Here is a 19,121-nt window from a genome sequence, read left to right as displayed (position 1 = left end):
ACGCAGCATTAGCCAAAACGACCGGATCACTCACTTCTGCTTTAACACATTTTAAATAACTTTATTTTAAATAACTTTGCTGTTGTTACACAAGAGTGTAAAACACAAACCATAACACTAAATATTCCAGTTACTCATACTTAAATCCAAGAACGTTTTATACTTGGATTGTTTAGGTTAAGAAAACGAAATAGTTCAAGGCGATTGGTTTCCTCAAGCAGTTTGAGTTGAACTACCTCATCAGTGTTGAGGTCTGCTCCGCCTGCTCTTCCCTGCTGAACTTATCCACAACAATGTCAATCTGGGTAATCCGTACCACGACGCTGGTTATCAACTCGGTAACTCAACCCAAGTTTGTCTTATTGTGAATCGGTGAACGTGTACGTATGTGACGTGGCAAGGTTTGATTGAATTTAAAAGAAACTAAAAATAAATGAGTTTAAAAGTGTTGTTACCGACAACGCCACCTAGGTTTAAGAGCCTAGGACTCTATAGTTAGCAGACACAGGTTCTTTTTAAAATCAGGTTTGAGCAGAGTTAAAAACTACAATTAAAATGAGAAGTTCACCAACATTTATTACAGAAAACAGTCCAAAGTTTCTCTCTGTGGTTCACACAGTTCTGGATGGTTCCTCTCAGGCCCAGGTGTCAAATCCCCAACCCCGGCCGTCCTTCCTCGTCCCGGTCCACACTCTTCCCCTCGGGTCCGGCACTCGATCCACCTATCGGTAAAGAAAAACACAGCCACCAGTTCTCCGAACACACCAGCACACACTTCTATTCTCTTCTGCCTGGCCCTGCAGCTGGTCCCCTCTGTGTCTGCTGCCAAATATGGGAAAAACAACACTCACGCTTTTCCTGGGTGAAAACCCAGGCTGGAGTCGTTGCGCCAAACAGACACAGGCCGCTGCACTTCAGGTAAGGTAGGTGCGTCCCGTTGGTGGTCACCTGGTCATATGGCTGGTCCTCTACTGCTTCAGGCCTACCTAGTTCTGCCACACCTGTGGCTTGTTGAACTGATTAGTCAGTTGGCTGTGTAACGTTCAGGGTCAGTTCGTAAAAAGAAACACCATGTAGTCTAACATAATCAAAACTTGTAAAAGCATAAAACACCACAACATGCAAAACAACAAAGTCAACACAATGATATTTCATAACTCAAACGCGTCAGAGAAGCGAGGTGAGCGAACACCTTATTTCTCCTGCGAGGAAGAAAAAAAAAAAAAAGAAGCCTGTGGTCCGACCTGACCCGAGTTATTAAACGTTTTAGACCTGAACCCCAGGGCTGTACAGTGTGACATATATGTCGCACTGTACAGCCCAGCTACATCAAAACATGCCTGTGCTAAGAAATAATCTGTCCTGTAGCATGGGTGCTATGGGTAAACAAGAAGAAGAAGCAGAGCAGTGTATCAGCTGGTCACTTGTGGAAACGTTTGTGAGCATGGCAAGTGAAAGAGTCAGAGCTAGAAGATGCGCCAGCAGCGTTGTATAGCCTAGGTATGGGACCGCGTGTCCGTGTGTCCGCGTGTGTTATGATCGTGATCGCGACCAGTTAGCGATTAGCGCGTTTAGCATTTATTAGCGCTCCAGTGCGACCTGAGCAGCTGCAGCAGGAGGAGGAGGGGGGGTTTCGGTGAGAGCCCAAACGAGACTGTGGCAGGACAGGACACCTCTGCCTCTGTTTCACTTTATGTTGCTGGTAACTAATGTGGTTGTAAAAGTTGTAGGCTAAAGTTAAATTACACTAATTCAAGGGGCAGAGCATAAGAGACATTTTTGCTTTTTATATTTTATAAGATATATTTTTTGTAAGAACCACAATTAATACAGATATTTCAGTGATTAACTAATTGTTCTTAGCATTTGTTAGATAACTTTCTTTGCCCAATAAATTAAAATGTTGGAACTATTAATGTCTTGCAGCCAGATTCTCACCTACTTTTAACCTCAGACTGTCACAATGATGTATCAGATGTCAGACTGCCTCATTCTTTCAGTTTTAACTGAAGACATGATTGATTTTCCCAATGATCAACGTATACCGAACCGAACCAAAAACCGTGAACCGAACCGAACCGTGGATTATGTGAACCTTTCCACCCCTAGTAAATATGTCACGCCTGTTATGTAAAAATGAGTTGTTTAAAGTGATGCTTCAGTCACTTTAAACAACAATGCTTCTTCTGTATCTGAAAACATGTCGAGTTCTTATTCTATAATTGTATTACATTATGTATATGAATTACACTTGCTGATGTTACTGTGTAAGTGATGAGCTGCATTAATTGTCCTCTGTAGAGGTGACGGGCATTTTTAGGGTGTGCTACAACTCTCTGGTCCTGTGCTAAAAAACTGTCAGCCTCTGTAGCACTAGTGCTATGTGCTGAAAAAGTTAACGTACGGCCCTGCTGAACCCGCTGTGTCGGTCGTGACTGAGCCAAGGAAAGAGGCGGAGCCTATATAGTCTGTGGGTGAAGCACACATTTATTTAGAAGAAGTTTAATTGGTGCTGATTACACTTGTAGATGATGCTGCTCTAGATCCGACTTTTTCCTTCTGTTCTGGCTCTTTTAAACATGAACAACAGAACATTATATAACAGTTTGATTATATTTTTATATATATTTTTCAGCTTTGTTGAGCAGAAGATTTGTTCTAAATTAAATAAAAGCCTGTCCCATATAGACGCCTGTCTGTAATGTAAGACATGGCTCAGTCTGGAAGCTAACGGCTAACGATAAGGTGACCAGATTTCCGAAATGAAAATCGGGGACATTTTTAGCGCGGCGGTCAAAATTCAAATGTTATTATTATGAAACGAACTAACCCTAACCCGAACAGGGGCAATTACATGTTAATGCATTTTGTCAAAGCAAATGAGTAGCCAATAAGAAGTTATGGTAGTCCCAACACACTTCCAACCTCTCAGTCACTTCTAGCTACTCGTTCAATAGCATCAGCAATAAACAATCATCAAATGCTACTGTATTATAATTAGAGAATAGCCACTGTTTAGTCTATTATGTCTCCAGCATTTAACATTAGAGCTGTAACAATCAAAACCAGAAAAACAACCAGGACAAAAACAATGACAACAAAACAGAAGCCAGTGCTGAAAAAGGCTTCTGCCACAAACACTTTCACACTCCTGGGTGGATTCTTAGCTCAGTGTTTTTCAGCCTTTTTTGAGCCATGGCACATTTTGTTCATTAACAAAATCCGGCTGCACACCACTAACCAAAAATGTTACAAAATGACACAGTGCAGCCTAATACAATACAAATTCTGTCTCTTAAGTTAGTTTGTTCTATGGTCATTGTGCAGGCTTCTGCCACTAACATAAAAGTGTCCGATTTTATTAGCCAACTCTGCCAGACAGTCACTATTGCAGACACTCAGCAAAGCCAAATTATTTTTAGGAGCTAAATAAGATTTGTTTGGACACAAACTGTTAACCTATAATAATAACTATTCTGATTCTGATTTGACTCCGATTCCTCTCCTTATTATTATTATTTTTTTTATAGCTATGTCTTCCACTCGTGCCTTCAGCCATATTTCACAGCAAAGCGTTACATGAGAGGATTTACACTTATAGTCTACTTGCCAGCCCATAGGGCCCCATTGTGAACCCGGAAATGTTGAGTACCCCAAAGTTTTATGTTAGAAATATATAGTATGGGTCCCCAGTATTCAGAAACTGCCGGATGCTAACTTATATATATTGGGCAATTAGCACAATTGACATAATTAGCATAAATTAGCATAATTTCCTATATGGGTAATATTTCAACAAAATTGACTTGGCTGATCTGGGCAATATTGGAGTGGTTTTAGGGGTTATTGATGATGCTGAATCCATTTCTGACATTTTCAAAATTCAAAATGGCTGTCTAAACCGGTAGTGACCAGATTTAAACCGCCAGTGGGCCGATTTTGATGGATTTCAATCTGGTCCCTTCCGGTTTAGACAGCCATTTTGAATTTTGAAAATGTCAGAAATGGATTCAGCATCATCAATAACCCCTAAAACCACTCCAATATTGCCCAGATCAGCCAAGTCAATTTTGCTGAAATATTGCCCATATAGGCAATTATGCTAATTTATGCTAATTATGTCAAGTGTGCTAATTGCCCAATATATATAAGTTAGCATCCGGCAGTTTCTGAATACTGGAGACCCATACTATATATTTCTAACATAAAACTTTGGGGTACTCAACATTTCCGGGTACTCATTTTTGGCAAGTAGACTATTACGCTGTGCACTCCCTAGAAAGTCAGAACAAACTTTGAGTGCAACCTGCAACGCATGCTTCCGTCCTTACAGGGTGTAAGGACGGTGTCCCTAAAATAAAAAGGAGGCGCCCTCCGTCATTCACCTGCAGCTGCACAGACGAGCAGAGGAGCGCTCTGCTGTTCTGAATCTGGCATGGATGTGCCGCAGCACAGCGGCGCGCGTGTGCTTTATAAAATAAAAAATAAATACAGACACTCGATGGAGTGTTGAATCTCATCCGTTTACCGCGCACGTAATGTTGGCACGTTAGTTTAACTGGTTTAACCATAATAACTGGAGTTTGCATCAGTGCATCTGGGACAGCTTTAACCGGGGACAGGTCGGCCAAATCGGGGACTGTCCCTGAAAATCCGGGACGTCTGGTCACCCTAGCTAATGACCACAAGTCAAACTGCAGCCACTGCTGGAGTCCTTTCTTCTTCTCAGGTAAGTTTATTGATAATATGTGGAAAGAAAAATAAAGCGACTCGACTTATTCCCATTTGAGAGAATATTAATGAAGATGTTAGCTTCTAGACTGACTGTGTAAGCTAGTGCTAGCTATGAACTTTAATCCTCTAGTTGGAGCTATCTGCAACTTTCTCTGCTCTGCTGTGTTATTAAGAAAACACTTGATTCATGTGGTTAATGATGAAGTGATATTTAATTCCAGATGTGGGAATAAAAACATGTTTAGTGCCTGGACTCTGACTGTAGGCTGTAACTTAGTGTTGTATGAAACTATTCTGTGTTGTTTTCTAGTGCCTTTAAAAAAAAAGCTATAGTATTCCACTGTTTCCTATATCACCTTTATCTAGACTGTATACCAGGTGCATGTGCACATAAATTCACTGAACAGAGTGGTAGGTGGAGACAGTCATGTCATTTCCTTGTGTTTCATTTTAATTTTGTTGAGACATACAGTATTTACAGTCATCTGAAGTGACATCTGAGAAGAAGGAAAGCAAAACATTTACCTTATTTACAGGTAATACATCAGAATAAGAAGTTTTTGTATCTCTCCTGAGTAACCCAGAAACTCCTGAAAGATCAGTGTTGTGCAGCGACTAACTCCTAGTTTTGAGATGAGAACCAAAGATTTCCATGACACCTGTAGAGCGATGCAGGTGTGTGATTACAGTGTAGTCTACTTTAGTGAGTTTATTTTGGTCTTTTTCAACTTGTAGAATCAAGTACAGACATATCGTAGGTAAACAACAATATATACAAATTATTTAAACATAAAGAAACAAGAAACAATAATTATTTTCTTTTTTCCCCTATAGAAAAACAAATATACTGGAGGAGCTTAAAAGACTGACGTGCTGTGTTCAAACAGTTTCCAGGGGAAAGAGTAAGATTTCTATCTGAACACCTCATTGTTTGGATCCAAAATGATTTTAAACTCTAAAGCTTCACATAATGTGGACATAACCGTGGAAACCAGAAGGTGTTTCAGCACGTGCACCAGGTGATCAGCTCCTGTATGACCGATGGACGCCATCTTGGATCCAGGATCCAGTTCATATAAATATCAGTGTCTTAGTCCAGAGACAGAGAGGACTCTGTCTGGTCCAGAGGACACGAGGACGACGGAGGACTGGACTCTGTCTCACACACTTGTGTCCTTAAGACATTTGACTCCCAGCTGTAGAGAAGAAGAAGAAGAAGAAGAAGAAGAAGAAGAAGAAGAAGTGATATGACACTGACACCTGGACATGTTCACACCAAACCTCTGGACAGATGTTAAAGGCCCCACTGGTCACTGTGAACTCCTGACTGGTTCAACTAACCACCGGGTCCTCATTTATCAAAAAGGGTGTAAAAGTTGTACTAAAATTTCACATACAGCGAAAAGCCAAAAATGGCGTACACCTAAAATATTTACACCCTTTTCAGATCTATCAAACTGTGTGTACGCACAACTCAACTTTTCATTGATAAATCACAACCGACCAAAGAAAAGTGCCTAAGTGAAGATGCCTTATATCCCACCCTCCACACATTGATATGATAATTTGTAGGTGTTGACAGGAAGTGGCTCTGGTCTGGTCCTAACTGTTGCCATGGTGATGAATGCTGGAGCCCATCATGATGCTCATCACATGGACCTTCACACAGGAACATGAGTGTGAGCTGCTGCTCTGAGATCTGATCTCTCACTGTATCTTTCACTGTATCTATGGACGTAACGCAACTTATCCTCTAGGGGGTATGTGCTCTAAGTTTGTGTCATAAATTACAGCGTCGCTGACAAGGCAAACGTTGCCATGCAACGAAGCTGTCATTACCGGCACCAACATTAAATGTATGTAATACATTAAATTAATTAAATGTATGGAATAAATGTATCCCTCTCACCAACTCAAATATCTTCTCCAAATGTTGCACCATTTTTAAATGTTTAATGTTTACTCTCGTCTTCTTTGAATTTCCGGCAACTACTCTCTTCTTCGTAATGGAGTGACTTTTCTCTGCTTCTGACTCAATACTGCCACCCCGGTTACCGATGGTATTGCTCCGTTTCATCCGGAGCACTCCGGATTCGTAACCTCAGAGGCAACGGATCTACTGACGGACAGGCTTGGGGAGTAACAGATTACATGTAACGGCGTTACGTAATTAAAATACAAAATATGAGTAACTGTATTCGGTTATAGTTACAGTTTAAATTGATGTATTCTAATTACAGTTACTTTCTTTTTAAAAAAGGGATTACTTAGATTTCTTTAGCCTACCGCGCGCAGGTTGCACTGACGGACGCTTTTTGCACGTGGCGAAGTTATAAGGGAGAGGGATGGACAAAACAGCAGCGACAATTAACCCCGCTCCACCGGCCGAGAGTGCTGTCATGCGGGAAAGAAAGTGCTAAACTCATCGGCCCTCACTGGTGAAGTTGGCTTCATTTTGGTAATGTTGCTATCGGGATGCCCAGCATATTCCTCTTCAATGTCCGGTCTCTGGTAAACAACATGAATGAACTGCGACAGGATGATGTTTTTAAAAGGATTCTGGACTGTCATGATGTTTATGATGAACATGTTTAACAGCAACGTCACGCTGTTTCCAAAACCACACCGACTTCAGCAGAGACGTGAGTTTACAGTAGGCCTAAGTACAGTTTTTGTGTTACACCCGCCCTGCTCATCAAGCTGAGTTTTAACAGATCCGACCGCAGTTGTTGAAGCCCGGTGTGTGGGCTACCTACTGTATAAGGTAGGCTAATTCTATAATCATAGGCTGAAAATCTCAGGACACATCAGCTCTGATTATTCAGCAGTGTGAAGCTTGAGCAATATCTGACAGACACTAGAGATGAGAATAGGGCAGATGTGGTGGAGCAGAGGATAGATAGTTGATACTTGATGGATCGGTGAAATTATGGTCTGTATGCTTCAGATACATGCTCGGGTTGTGAGAAACGGGGCTATATATCCAAAATAGAGGTTGTTATTTATATCTACATGAAGGTTTTCTGATCTTATAAAAATTAAATGTTAAGCAAGATTGGCGGAGCAGAGGTGCTGTGGTGTCAGATGGTGTCAGTTTGATATGCAATTATGTAAATGGCAACAAATACAACTACACGCACACTACACAAGTACTTTGTGTAGTTTGTGGTTTATTTTGCAGTCTGTATGAGCTCTAGAGTCTTCTAGACATTTTATGACTTTTTGTTTGGTGCGCAGCTAGACCACCTTGGCATGACAGGGGCCCCCCACTGTACGGGCCCCCCAAAATTTTATGCGCACACAACTTCAGCCCTAATTCCTTTTCCCTTAGCCCCTGATGTTCTTGAAACCTAAAATCGCCCCTGGCTTCTCCTACACCCACAAACAAAACCTATTTTAAACCATGTATTTTTTCGAGGGTATTCTGCATAAGTAGGAGGTTCAGAGGCCGTAGTCTGAACTGTAGAGCAGAGAAAGCTGCTCAGTTGTAATATAGCCTAAGCCTACTAATTCAATGTGTTTGGCAATTAAAAAAAACATTTAATTGTGGCTGGATGATCAATAACAAATTAAACTGTGGTTTGACAAATTCAAACACATGTATTAATGCTTTTGTTTAAAGCCACAGTAGCCTAAAATCATGTGTAAGATAATTCAAAGCAAATTCCCAGTCCAGTGTCCCAGTCAAAGGCTTAGGCCGGCGATTTTAAAGTAATCTAAAAGTAATCCAGAAAGTAATCCCGTTACATTACTTAATTTGAGCAATCTAAATACATTACAGATTACATTTTGGGACATGTAATCAGTAATCTGTAGGGGAATACATTTTAAATGTAACCCTCCCAACAATGCTGGCGGATGAAACGACCTCTGGATACGGACGAAAGTGTCCGTATCCATTTTTACCGTAGGGTATAAATGGGCCTTTACTGACCTCAGAGTCTCCAGTCGATAGTCTGGACTCTTCACCAGATTATGAAGATCCTTCACATCTGAAGACTTAAACTTGTTGTGGCCCAGGTCCAGTTCTCTCAGGTGGGAGGGGTTGGACTGCAGAGCTGAGACCAGAGAAGAACAGCTCATCTTTGACAACCTGCAGTTCCACAATCTGAATAAAGAATAAAAGAAGAAGATACGATGATTGATGATTGATCAGATGTGTCCTGATCAGTGATGATGAGGGACTTTGTCCTTGTGTTCCTGTGGATCATCATCGTGTGGCCTTCTACACATCATCCACATGTCATCATCATTTATAAACAGCATATAGACCAATTATAAATGTTAACTGGAAAATTTCCTCTGGGAAATTTTGAGAGGGCCACGAGAGCTACGGCTGGTTTTGCCATCTCTGTCAACATGGGAATCAAACCAATGATCTTAAGGTCAAGACAGAGCTGATCAGACACATGATCATCTTTCTGTAAGTACTGATATGGAGGAGCTGTAACCACATTAGGTTACGTGTGTGTGTGTGTGTGTGTGTGTGTGTGTGTGTGTGTGTGTGTGTATGCCGGTACAATCGTGTCATATTACGTGCGCACACCCGCGTGCTTTGACGCCTGTGCAGCAGACAGCGCCTGACGTGTAATGTAGTTTCCTCATTGACTTATAATGGCCCCCCGTTCACGCGCACGTTCACGCGTGATGACTGCTGCACGCCGGTAATCACACTACACGTAGTGACCACGTGTAACATTCATGCGTTTTTTAGTGAACGCACGCATTAACGCTCGCATGAAGAGGATTGAACATTTTTGTCAGGCGCTCACTCGTGCGCGGAAACGACGTGCGCAAACTGTGTCACGCGTGACAAGAAGCTGCGTACGTATGAAGCAGATTGTGCACATCTGTCTGCTTTCCCTTTCGGCCATGTGTATTGTATTACTTGAACTAAGATGAAGTGTGATGATGATGATTTAAATTGACAAGCCCGAAATAAACAAATTGATTGATTGATTGATTTATCGTGTGTGTGTGTTTACATTTAAACATTTAAACGAGCGCCAGGTGGATTGTTTATTAAGTTAACGAGCTTTGGCCTGAGTTACAGACGTTACCACGGCAACTTGAGGTGGTTGCCAATGACGATAGGGGCCCACCAGGCTGAGGCAGACAGAAACGTTGAGAAAAAGAGCGATTTTCTGCCTCTGCACTGGTCTCGCAAAAGGTACTCTGACAAAACGGTAACTCCTATCAGAACAAAACACAGATCACGTTGCTCTAAGGACTTCCTGAAAAATTTGGTACGATTTGGTGTTTCTACAGTAAATATTTTGGAGACGCAACGAGGAGCAGAGACAGACGTGGCCGCACTCAGAGGCTGATTCTGTAAATTCTGCAACTCTCTCTGATATTTTGAGCACATGGTGAGAAACAGAACAAGTTTGTCTTACAAATTTTGAAAAATTCATGTGTGTAGAGTGTAAATTGTGGCCGGCCCGAGTGTGGAAAGAGAAAAATTCAGGAATTTTTCTGGGCTCTCTCCCACTCTAACCGATGATGTCACGCACTCTGACACGAACATTCCGTGCAATACACAACCATTATAATCTCATAATTTCTCCAAAAATGATCATGGTCATTGATCAGGGATTGATCGAAAACTATATGACCTATCAAAACGTGGAATAATCCGCCAATACACAAGACTTGTGTCCAGTGTTTCCCATTAATTAAAGAGACTGTGGCGGCCCGCCACAGTCTCGTTAGGGCCCGCCACAGTCTCTCAAAGAAAAAAAAAAAAAATTAAAGTTTTCAAAAAAAAAAAATTTTCTCACGTGTGTCTACGTGCGGTGCGCCCGCACGCGAGCGAGGCGGCAGTTTGAGAGGCTGACTGGCAGAGATGAGAGCGGGTGAAACGCTAGCATGGTTATTTAAAACACCATCTCTGATCTCTGCCTGCACATAGATACACAGACAGGGGAGAGCTAAATGCGCTATATCGCGCTAATTGCTCAGCTGCGGCTATATCGCCGCCCCCCCCCCCCCCCTCCCCTCCTGAAATCCTGTGGGAAACACTGTTGTGTCTACTATTAAAGTTCAAATGAAGTCTCTAGGTGAAAGTATGCCTGAGCAGTAGACGTTCGTCAAACTCCAATGATTGTGCCTTTGTTGTTGTGCTTTGAAGAGGTGACCTCGAGCATTTCTTAGTGGGAGTAGATGTTGTGTTCCACAGACATTCACAGTTGCTTTTACAGAGATGTTGGGGTCAGATATAACCTCCTCTGAGACCTCCACGGCCTCAGAGTCAGACCCCATCCACTCCAGGGTAACATCAGCCCAGCAACACAGATCGTTCAGGTCAGGCCAGTCTGACCACACACCAAAGCCAGGAGAGCGGCTGTCCAGCTTTCCACTGGCTTTCCTCTTAAAGCCCAGGAAGTTAGGCTCCAACTCATGAGCCAAGGGGACCTTGCGTCTTCTTAGGTCCAAGAGCAGAGAAGCTCGGGCAAGCTCTCTGACATATTTATCATCATTGTTCAACATGTTTAACAGGTGGAAAAGCCTTGTAGCAATATGTGTCTCCTCAAAATTGGGAACACCCAAACCACCCTCACACTTGTAAATGAAATATGATGTTGCATGTTGTATGTGTATTTAGGCCAGTCCATTGTCTCACAAAATATACAGTTTTATCCGTTAAAACACATAATCATTTTTGTGGTACATGTACATTAAAGAGAAGATGTTATACTTTGGCCATTGCAATAACTGCCTCCAGCTTCATGATGAGTGGCAGTGGTGATACATTTATAAGCTCAGGTCTGTTGGAGTAGTCAGTTATAGTGATACCAGCGGTTCCCCCCACTACACACGCACGCACGCACGCACGCACGCACGCACGCACGCACGCACACACACACACACACACACACACACACACACATACACCAGGTTCAGTTGTGGATCAAAGATCTAAGATCTACAACAATAACAGTCAGTGAACTGACCTCAGAATCTCCAGTCGACAGTCTGAACTCTCCAGAAATTCACTCAGATACTTCACTCCTAAATCCTTCAGCTTGTTGTCACCCAGGTCCAGGAGTCTCAGGTGGGAGGGGTTGGACTCCAGAGCTGAGACCAGAGAAGAACAGCTGATCTCTGACAACCTGCAGCCCCACAATCTGAATAAAGAATAAAAGCAGTGAGTTGAGGACAAAGCTCCTTGTTGACAGCGTTCAGTGTCCCATCATCTGTTCAGAGCTGAAGAAGCTTCAGAAAGAACAAGTTTAGAAAATCAAAGTCCAACATCTGAAGCAACAGGAAGCAGGTTAAACAGTCAGTATGTTTACATGACACTTGAAAAACCCGAACCCGGCAAAGTAAAGAAAAAAACAATGCATTTCACACAGCGCGACCAGCAAGAGTGTTTTATTTTAAAAAAATTTAAAAAGAGAGAGAGAGAGAGAGAAAAAAAAGGAAGCCCGTATCCTATTCTCAGCGCGAATCCGGCCCAGTCAACAGGACAGGGGGGCGTATTAACCTGCTGAAACAACGGGTGACGCCGCATGAGGGGGTGGACCCCGTCAGTTATTCAATTTTCTCAGTTGCATGTAAACTGAGACAAGGACAGAAGTCCGACTTGACGCCAAAATCGAATTTTGAGCATAGCTCGATTAAGCTCTGCATGTAAATGTACTGAGTGACATAGAGATAAAATAGCTCATTAATATTCATGAGAAGCTGCTGTGTCTTCAACACAGACGCACTATGTGCGTTTACATGCAGTGTTTTCCTCAATCTGATTGTAAACAATCGCATTAAATGAATCTTATTCAACCTGTTTACATGAACACTAAATAAAGCGATCCACATTCAATCCGCGTATACATGGACCCAGGTGAAGCCAATTAGAAGCTGCAGTTCAGCGGCTGCAGCCTTCGGAGGACCAAGCCTATGTGGTCTCTGGAGGAACCGGCTTCAGCTCCTCCAAAGGCTGCGTCAACCGTCGGCAAATGAGACGGTCTTTCCTGATTGCGTCCAAATGTAAACAACGTCCTAACGTTAAACATTTGAAAGTGGCGCTTGCAACGGCTCTTCCGTTCCTCCATTCCTCACCTGTGCGGCCAGTGGAGCCCGGCTCAGCGGGCGACCACGCCTCCAAGCCACCGCAGAGCGGGGATACGGCGGAGAGCCACTAACGTTCGATAGCATGCTACGTTGGTAATAACAACAACACAGCTTTTGTCTTCCCTATTTCCTGTTTCCTATTTCCTGCGAACGTCAATACGTGATGCCTACGTACTATGATGCGCGTGCGCAAAATGAATAATCCGCTCTATCAACCGAATCCCCGTTTACATGCGGCATGAAGCTGATTATCAATCGGCGTAGACGACCTCTTCCAATCCGATCCGGAATACAATCCGATCCGGGTGAATCGGATCCGGTACGGTGTTTACATGAGACATTTCGAATCTGATTGATCTCTTAATCTGATTGTAAATAGGATTTTTGGACCCATGTAAACGCACCTGGTGACTTCGCCTCTTCACCTGTCAGCTCCACCTGTGGCTCCATCCAGACAAACTCATGTTGAGCAGCCACATTTATCAGAGGTTTACTGACCACGCTCAAGTTTTAAAGACAACACACATGTGAGGCTGAACTCTGTTGCCATGACAACAAACGTGTAGAAACGTGTTGAATGAAGCTCAGAGACAAAAACCTGCTGACCAGCATGCACGCACGCACACACACACACACACACACACACACGCACACACACACACACAGTGTCAGTTATTGTCTGACAGATTACATGTGTTTAGTTGACTGGACTAAAAGCCGAGAAGAAGAAAACAGCCGTCACCATGACGACCCTCAGTGTAGATCAGTATAATCAGCCTCATGTCTGCAGCTCAGTGTCAACACAACTTTCACATCACATTCATCTAAGCACAGAAATAAAACAGAGTCTGACCTTAGAGTCTCCACTCTACAGTCTGGACTCTTCAGAAAACCACTCAGATCCTTCAGCTCTGAATCCTGCAGCTTGTTCTCACTCAGGTCCAAGAGTCTCAGGTGGGAGGGGTTGGACTTCAGAGCTGAGACCAGAGAAGAACAGCTGATCTCTGACAAACTGCAGCTGTTCAATCTGAATAAAGAATAAAAGCAGTGAGTTGAGGACAAGGCTCCTTGTTGACCGTGTTCAGTGTCTCATCATCTGTTCAGAGCTGAAGAAGCTTCAGAAGAGCACGTTTAGAAAATCAAAGTCCAACAGCTGAAGCAACAGGAAGCAAGTTAAACAGTCACATAGAGAGAAAACAGCTCATTAATATTCATGAAGTCTCTCATTGAATGTAACTATGGAAGTGGTTAGACCACTGGGCTAATGTACTGAAGGTTGCAAGTTCAAATCCAGCCCCGACCACTTTGTTAGTGAATCATTCCCCCAGTCTTCCTCTGTTGATTTCTGATAACTTGCTCCTTGTTTAAACTGTGTAAACATCGGACAGTGTTTTATTTATCACGGTATAAAATTCTGCATGTTTTATCTCCCTCTGTGGTTGAGAGGTTAGTTTGCTGGGTTTCCAATCATGAGGTCCAGGGTTGTGGACATGTTTCTTGTTAGGGCCATGGGCCATCGCACCGGGCACTGATCCCTACAGCTATGAAATAGCTGCAGTGACAACAAATTAAGCTTATATTCTTTTCTTAGTAACTAAAAGGTCTTAACATCTTTTTTGTTTTCAACATTGAATAAAAAAACGGTGCTATATTGTTAAAATTCAACAATAAAGTGCATAAAAGTTGGCTTGACTTCTTTCTTTTTTTCTCATAATTTTCACCAGCATCTTTCTGGTCCACATCACATCACATTTATTGTAATTTTTAATTCAATGAGTGAAATTTTATTTTTAATCTGAAAAACATTATTATGAATTCAAGGGTCAGAGGTTGTGTTAAAAGTTGTTAAAGGTGTTAAATTTAACCTTTTTGACCCTGTTTCCTTGAATAAATCACTAAGACTTTGATGCGGGAAGCTGAGATTTTGATGTTGTACTAGGGACAAAGTTTCTGTAGAATTTAGAATTTTCTGTAGAAGGGTCACAGCTGACCGTCCAGGCTCGTTTCTCGGCCTTCAAAGCCTAGATTTAGAAGCCTTTTGTCTAATAACGTCCACATTCTTGGGGTTATAAGGCTGAAAGTTTAATGTATTTGTCCGGGGCCTAAGGCCATCCACCATGTGCAATTTCAAACCCGTGCGACCTTCACAAGTGTCAAAGGTCGCTGATCTGTGACCTTGTTGACCCCGTTTCCTTGAATAAAACACCAAGACTTTGATGCGGGAAGATGAGCTTTTAATATGTGGTCCAGAATGTCTAGTAGATTGTGTGTGCAAAGATTCAGAGCTCTGTGACATCCAGAAGGGTCACAAATAGCAAAAAAGCAATGCTCCTTTCTCTGATCTCATATTAAAGGAGAAATGTTTCAACAGCAATTCTTTAATAGCTTCCAGATGCTTTGGCCCATCAGGCTGAATTTTTAGCTAAAGGAGCTGGTGTACGATCAGGAAGTAGGGGAGCTGTGCATAAAGCCAATTGGTAAGTGTCAAAGGTCACAGGGGTCAAATCTCAAAGTGAATCCAGCCATTCCTGCTTTTTCTCAACAAAACATACACACTTTAAGTTATCATCATGAAATATAAATATGTTGTATATCAGAGAGTCCTCTATCAGAATATTTTGGTCCCGTTGCTCTCTCTGTCGGGGCGTCGTACAGCATTGTAGACATAATACCGCTGGTCGTCAATTATGTCACACTACACGTCTGTATCTCGTTCCCGATGCTCATAATCGGACACGATGCTGGAAATGTACGGCCACAACAAAATAATGTTTAGTTTAGTTTAGTTTATTTATTTAATTTATCGAGCATAAAAACAAAAAATAAAATTAACAATGACAATACTGTAACTCTTGAATGAAAGGGGGTAGAAAGAAGCGAACTTATATTGTCTACCCTTTGTTACAAAGAATTAATTCACAAATTAGATAGTACCTACATCCTAATGTGAGAATCGGCCTGAAATCATGTCGTCTGAACCCAGTTGTGTCCTTCTCCCTTCTCAGCAGGATGTTAGGAGACAGATGTGTGTTAATCAGCATGTTGGTACTGAATGAACTTTTACTTTGAATAAGATTCAAACCAAAGTGAGGAGCCATCATGAGATGGTTTTTATATTTCACTTTCAGCTGACTGCATTTTAATCAAATAAAATCCCGGTACCATAAAATAAAACAAAACATTGAATAACATCCAATCATTTCCTCAATATTAACTCTTTGACTGGCAGCCATTCTCACAGCAGCTTCCTCCAGCTTGCCAGGCATTTTCCAGTTTTTTGACTGATTTTCGTAGACCCACCATATATTATGTACTCTAACTACATACACATTCAACCCATCAAATGAAAGATGAGAGTCTCTACTTTCCAGCAAAAAACTGTTTGTTTCTATCTTGTTCCAGTCTTGAGAAATTGGTGGTTGAATATATGTTAGTTTAGCCCAAAATGCCATTTTGGCACCAAAATCTTGAGAAAAAGAGGTTTTTGTGTTGGCCGTCATTTTCAGCTGGACCAGTATAATTGGCTCATTTATATTTTGCTTTAGTGACACCTCAACATCTGTACAGTACACTTGTAAACAACAACAAAATCAACTTCTTTGAGTTACAACTTTTTTTGTGTGTGTGTGTGTTTGTGTGCATGCGCATGTGCGTGTGTGTTCGGATCAGTTCGACAGGTTTTTGTAGCCGAAACACGGCGCTTTAGATCTGATCCAGCTTCCTCTGGTCAGCAGGCAGCGGTCTCACTCATTCTCTCTGTCTCACACACACATCTACACACACACACACAGCCTACAGACAGTCTATGTACGCTCACAACAGACACTCCCACCACCTTTAGCTCTCGTCAGGTTCGCCGGCACCGTCCACTCCTCAAACACACTAGTCGTGGGATTTTCAAGCTGCTATCTTGAGTGATTTCTCAATCTGGCGACTTTCCAAACACTCTTGACGACTAACGGCGAGCGATCAACGGTGTTGTTGTTACTAACGTTTGTGCTTTGTATCATGGAGCTGCACGGAACTTCAATGAGCTGCCATCCCCACCCGCGGCCCAAAGCTCTCACCGGCAGTCAGCAGTGTCAGCGGTCCCGGGGTCATGCCTATGTTCCCACAGCCCTATGTTCCCTCAGCCCTATGTTCCCTCATTTCTAAGAATTTTTTTTTCACTGAAAATTTTGAAAATTAGGCCCTATGTTCCCACAGCCCTATGTTCCCACAGTCCCTATGTTCCCACAGCCCTTTGTTCCCTCAGCCCTATGTTCCCTCATTTCCAAATTTTTCTCCAAATGAAACTCTAAGTCAAGTCATCTTTATTTTTATGCCGCTTTTAAAGGGATAATTCAGAGTAATTTCAACCTAGGGTCCTTTGCACCATGACCTTACCCCACTAATAATGTCCAGAATTCCTGGTGTACTTACAAACTTTCTAACGCCTCGTTTTATGAGTACTAACACTATTTGTACTACTGTAGAAGTTTGGAAAATTAAAGCAGAAGTGAGTGATCCGGTCGTTTTCGCTAATGCTGCGTTCGAGGCAGGCTTTTGAAATCGTAAATTACAGCTTCAAGTCACAACTTACAACTTTGTAGCATTTCAGGCAACCCACTCGTGTTTTTCCGACCTGTTTTACCCGTGAAAGTCACTATAACGGTCACTCGTAACTTCCGACCCGTGAACTCCTACCAGATCAAACTGATACAACTTCACAAGACGGAAAAACACGAGTCTACGAGTTTCCTTGAACGCACCATAACAGTCCTCGTCCCTACGTCACCACATTCACGGCGTCCCTTGGCTGCACACACAGCCCTGCATGCCGTTCTCTCTCCTCATTGGATAAAAACTGTAGGATACGATAAATGTTTTCTCCTCGGCTCAGAGCAGAGCAGAGGGACTGGGAGACCCGTGTTTCGGTCCAAACACTCTATGTAAGTGATTGCTGTCGGAAGATATAACTATTTAAGACTTATATTAACACAAATATATCACTTACTTCTGCTTTAAGTATTGTGTTCCTACATTTCCCTATAAAGCCTATATGCTTCCGCATCGCGTCGACGGCGTACCTATGGCGTAGACCCGACGCCATCGTTGCTTCCGGTCACAGTAAACAATGGCAACTGAAAAACAAACGCTTTTATTGCAAATGTTGAAGCGCAGGCGACGATTGCGGAGGTGGTCTGTCAGACCACTAAATTTACCACACTGATGTTCTGAGCGGACCAATCACAGTCCTTGCGGTTCGCGTCACCATGCGTCGACGGGACGTGTAGTCAGTATTTTTTGGAGGTGGCATCAGGCTATGGCGTAGGGTCCGCGTCAACGGCAGGCTTAATTTAAGCCCTATCCTCCCGCAAGATTATTTGGAAGCACTTTTTTCCCCCCACAATATTTGGTGCAGAGCTATAGCGGACAGGACAGACCCCCTGGTCCACGGTATTTGCTCAAATGGCTGCTTGCATTGGAAGCTTGGTCCCTGGAAACCGTGGAGGAAAGGTGTTAGTTGTTCAGAACTTCCGTTTCCACCGACATCAAATAAGAGGTGAAAATATTCATTGGCGTTGCTGGCGCCAAAACTGCAGAGCAAAAGTGTACACAAACCTGCTGAATGAAGAGGATGATGATCAAGTTATCAGAGTGATTGGGTTCCATGAAGAGCACCATACCCACCCCCAGGATGAAACCATGGTCAGCAGAGCTCAATTCCGACAAAATGTTGTGGCTCAAGTGAGGCAGGATCCAACGGTGCCAGTGAGACGAGTTTACAATGCAGAATTGGTGCAACATTGTTTGGCAGTCCAAGGTGGAGGTGATAGACCATCAATACCAGCGTTTCAGTCAGTCCGTACAACAATGCAGAGAGCCAGGTCTGAGGCAATGCCAGAAATACCAGCCACTGTGGATGAAGTGGAGGTTGCAGGCTCATGGGCCCAAACATGGGCCCAAGACCTTTTTTTGTTACATGCTGACAATGATTGGGGCATACTGGTGTTTGCAACAAATGAGAATCTCACCCTGCTGCAACAATGCAGAACAACTTACATGGATGCCACCTTTAGGAGTTGCCCTCGACCATACAGACAGTGTTTTACCATATTGGGAAACCATCATGGCTTTGTACTGCCTCTTGTTCATGTGCTTATGGAGCAGAGAACTATTGGACACTACAGGCAAGTACTCCAGGCTGTCAAAGTGGCCATCCGAGAAGTAACCCACCACAATTGGCGCCCTCAACTTGTCGTCTGTGATTTCGAAAATGGCCTGAAGACAGCACTGGAAACGGAGTTCCCTCTAGCCATGGTTGGAGGGTG

General features: G+C 42.8%; 1 protein-coding gene across 1 annotated transcript in view; it reads right to left on the bottom strand.

Annotated features, from left to right (window-relative positions):
- Nucleotides 1-635: 635 nt before the first annotated feature.
- LOC146980631 (uncharacterized) overlaps nt 636-19,121 on the bottom strand; it is a 128,358-nt gene continuing 109,872 nt past the window's right edge. The window contains exons 18-21 of the mRNA XM_085787983.1: nt 13,661-13,834; nt 11,688-11,861; nt 10,933-11,158; nt 636-722 (exon numbers count right to left, since the gene is read on the bottom strand). Of these exons, the coding sequence (XP_085644109.1) occupies nt 636-722; nt 10,933-11,158; nt 11,688-11,861; nt 13,661-13,834 (661 nt within the window). The remainder of the gene's footprint in view (nt 723-10,932; nt 11,159-11,687; nt 11,862-13,660; nt 13,835-19,121) is intronic.

The sequence above is a fragment of the Trachurus japonicus genome, chromosome 9 (assembly GCF_045865225.1).
Source record: "Trachurus japonicus isolate A0001 chromosome 9, Traja_1.0".
NCBI lineage: Eukaryota > Metazoa > Chordata > Actinopteri > Carangiformes > Carangidae > Trachurus > Trachurus japonicus.
Note: the sequence above shows the minus strand (reverse complement) of the source record. Positions and strands in the feature narration are given on the sequence as shown.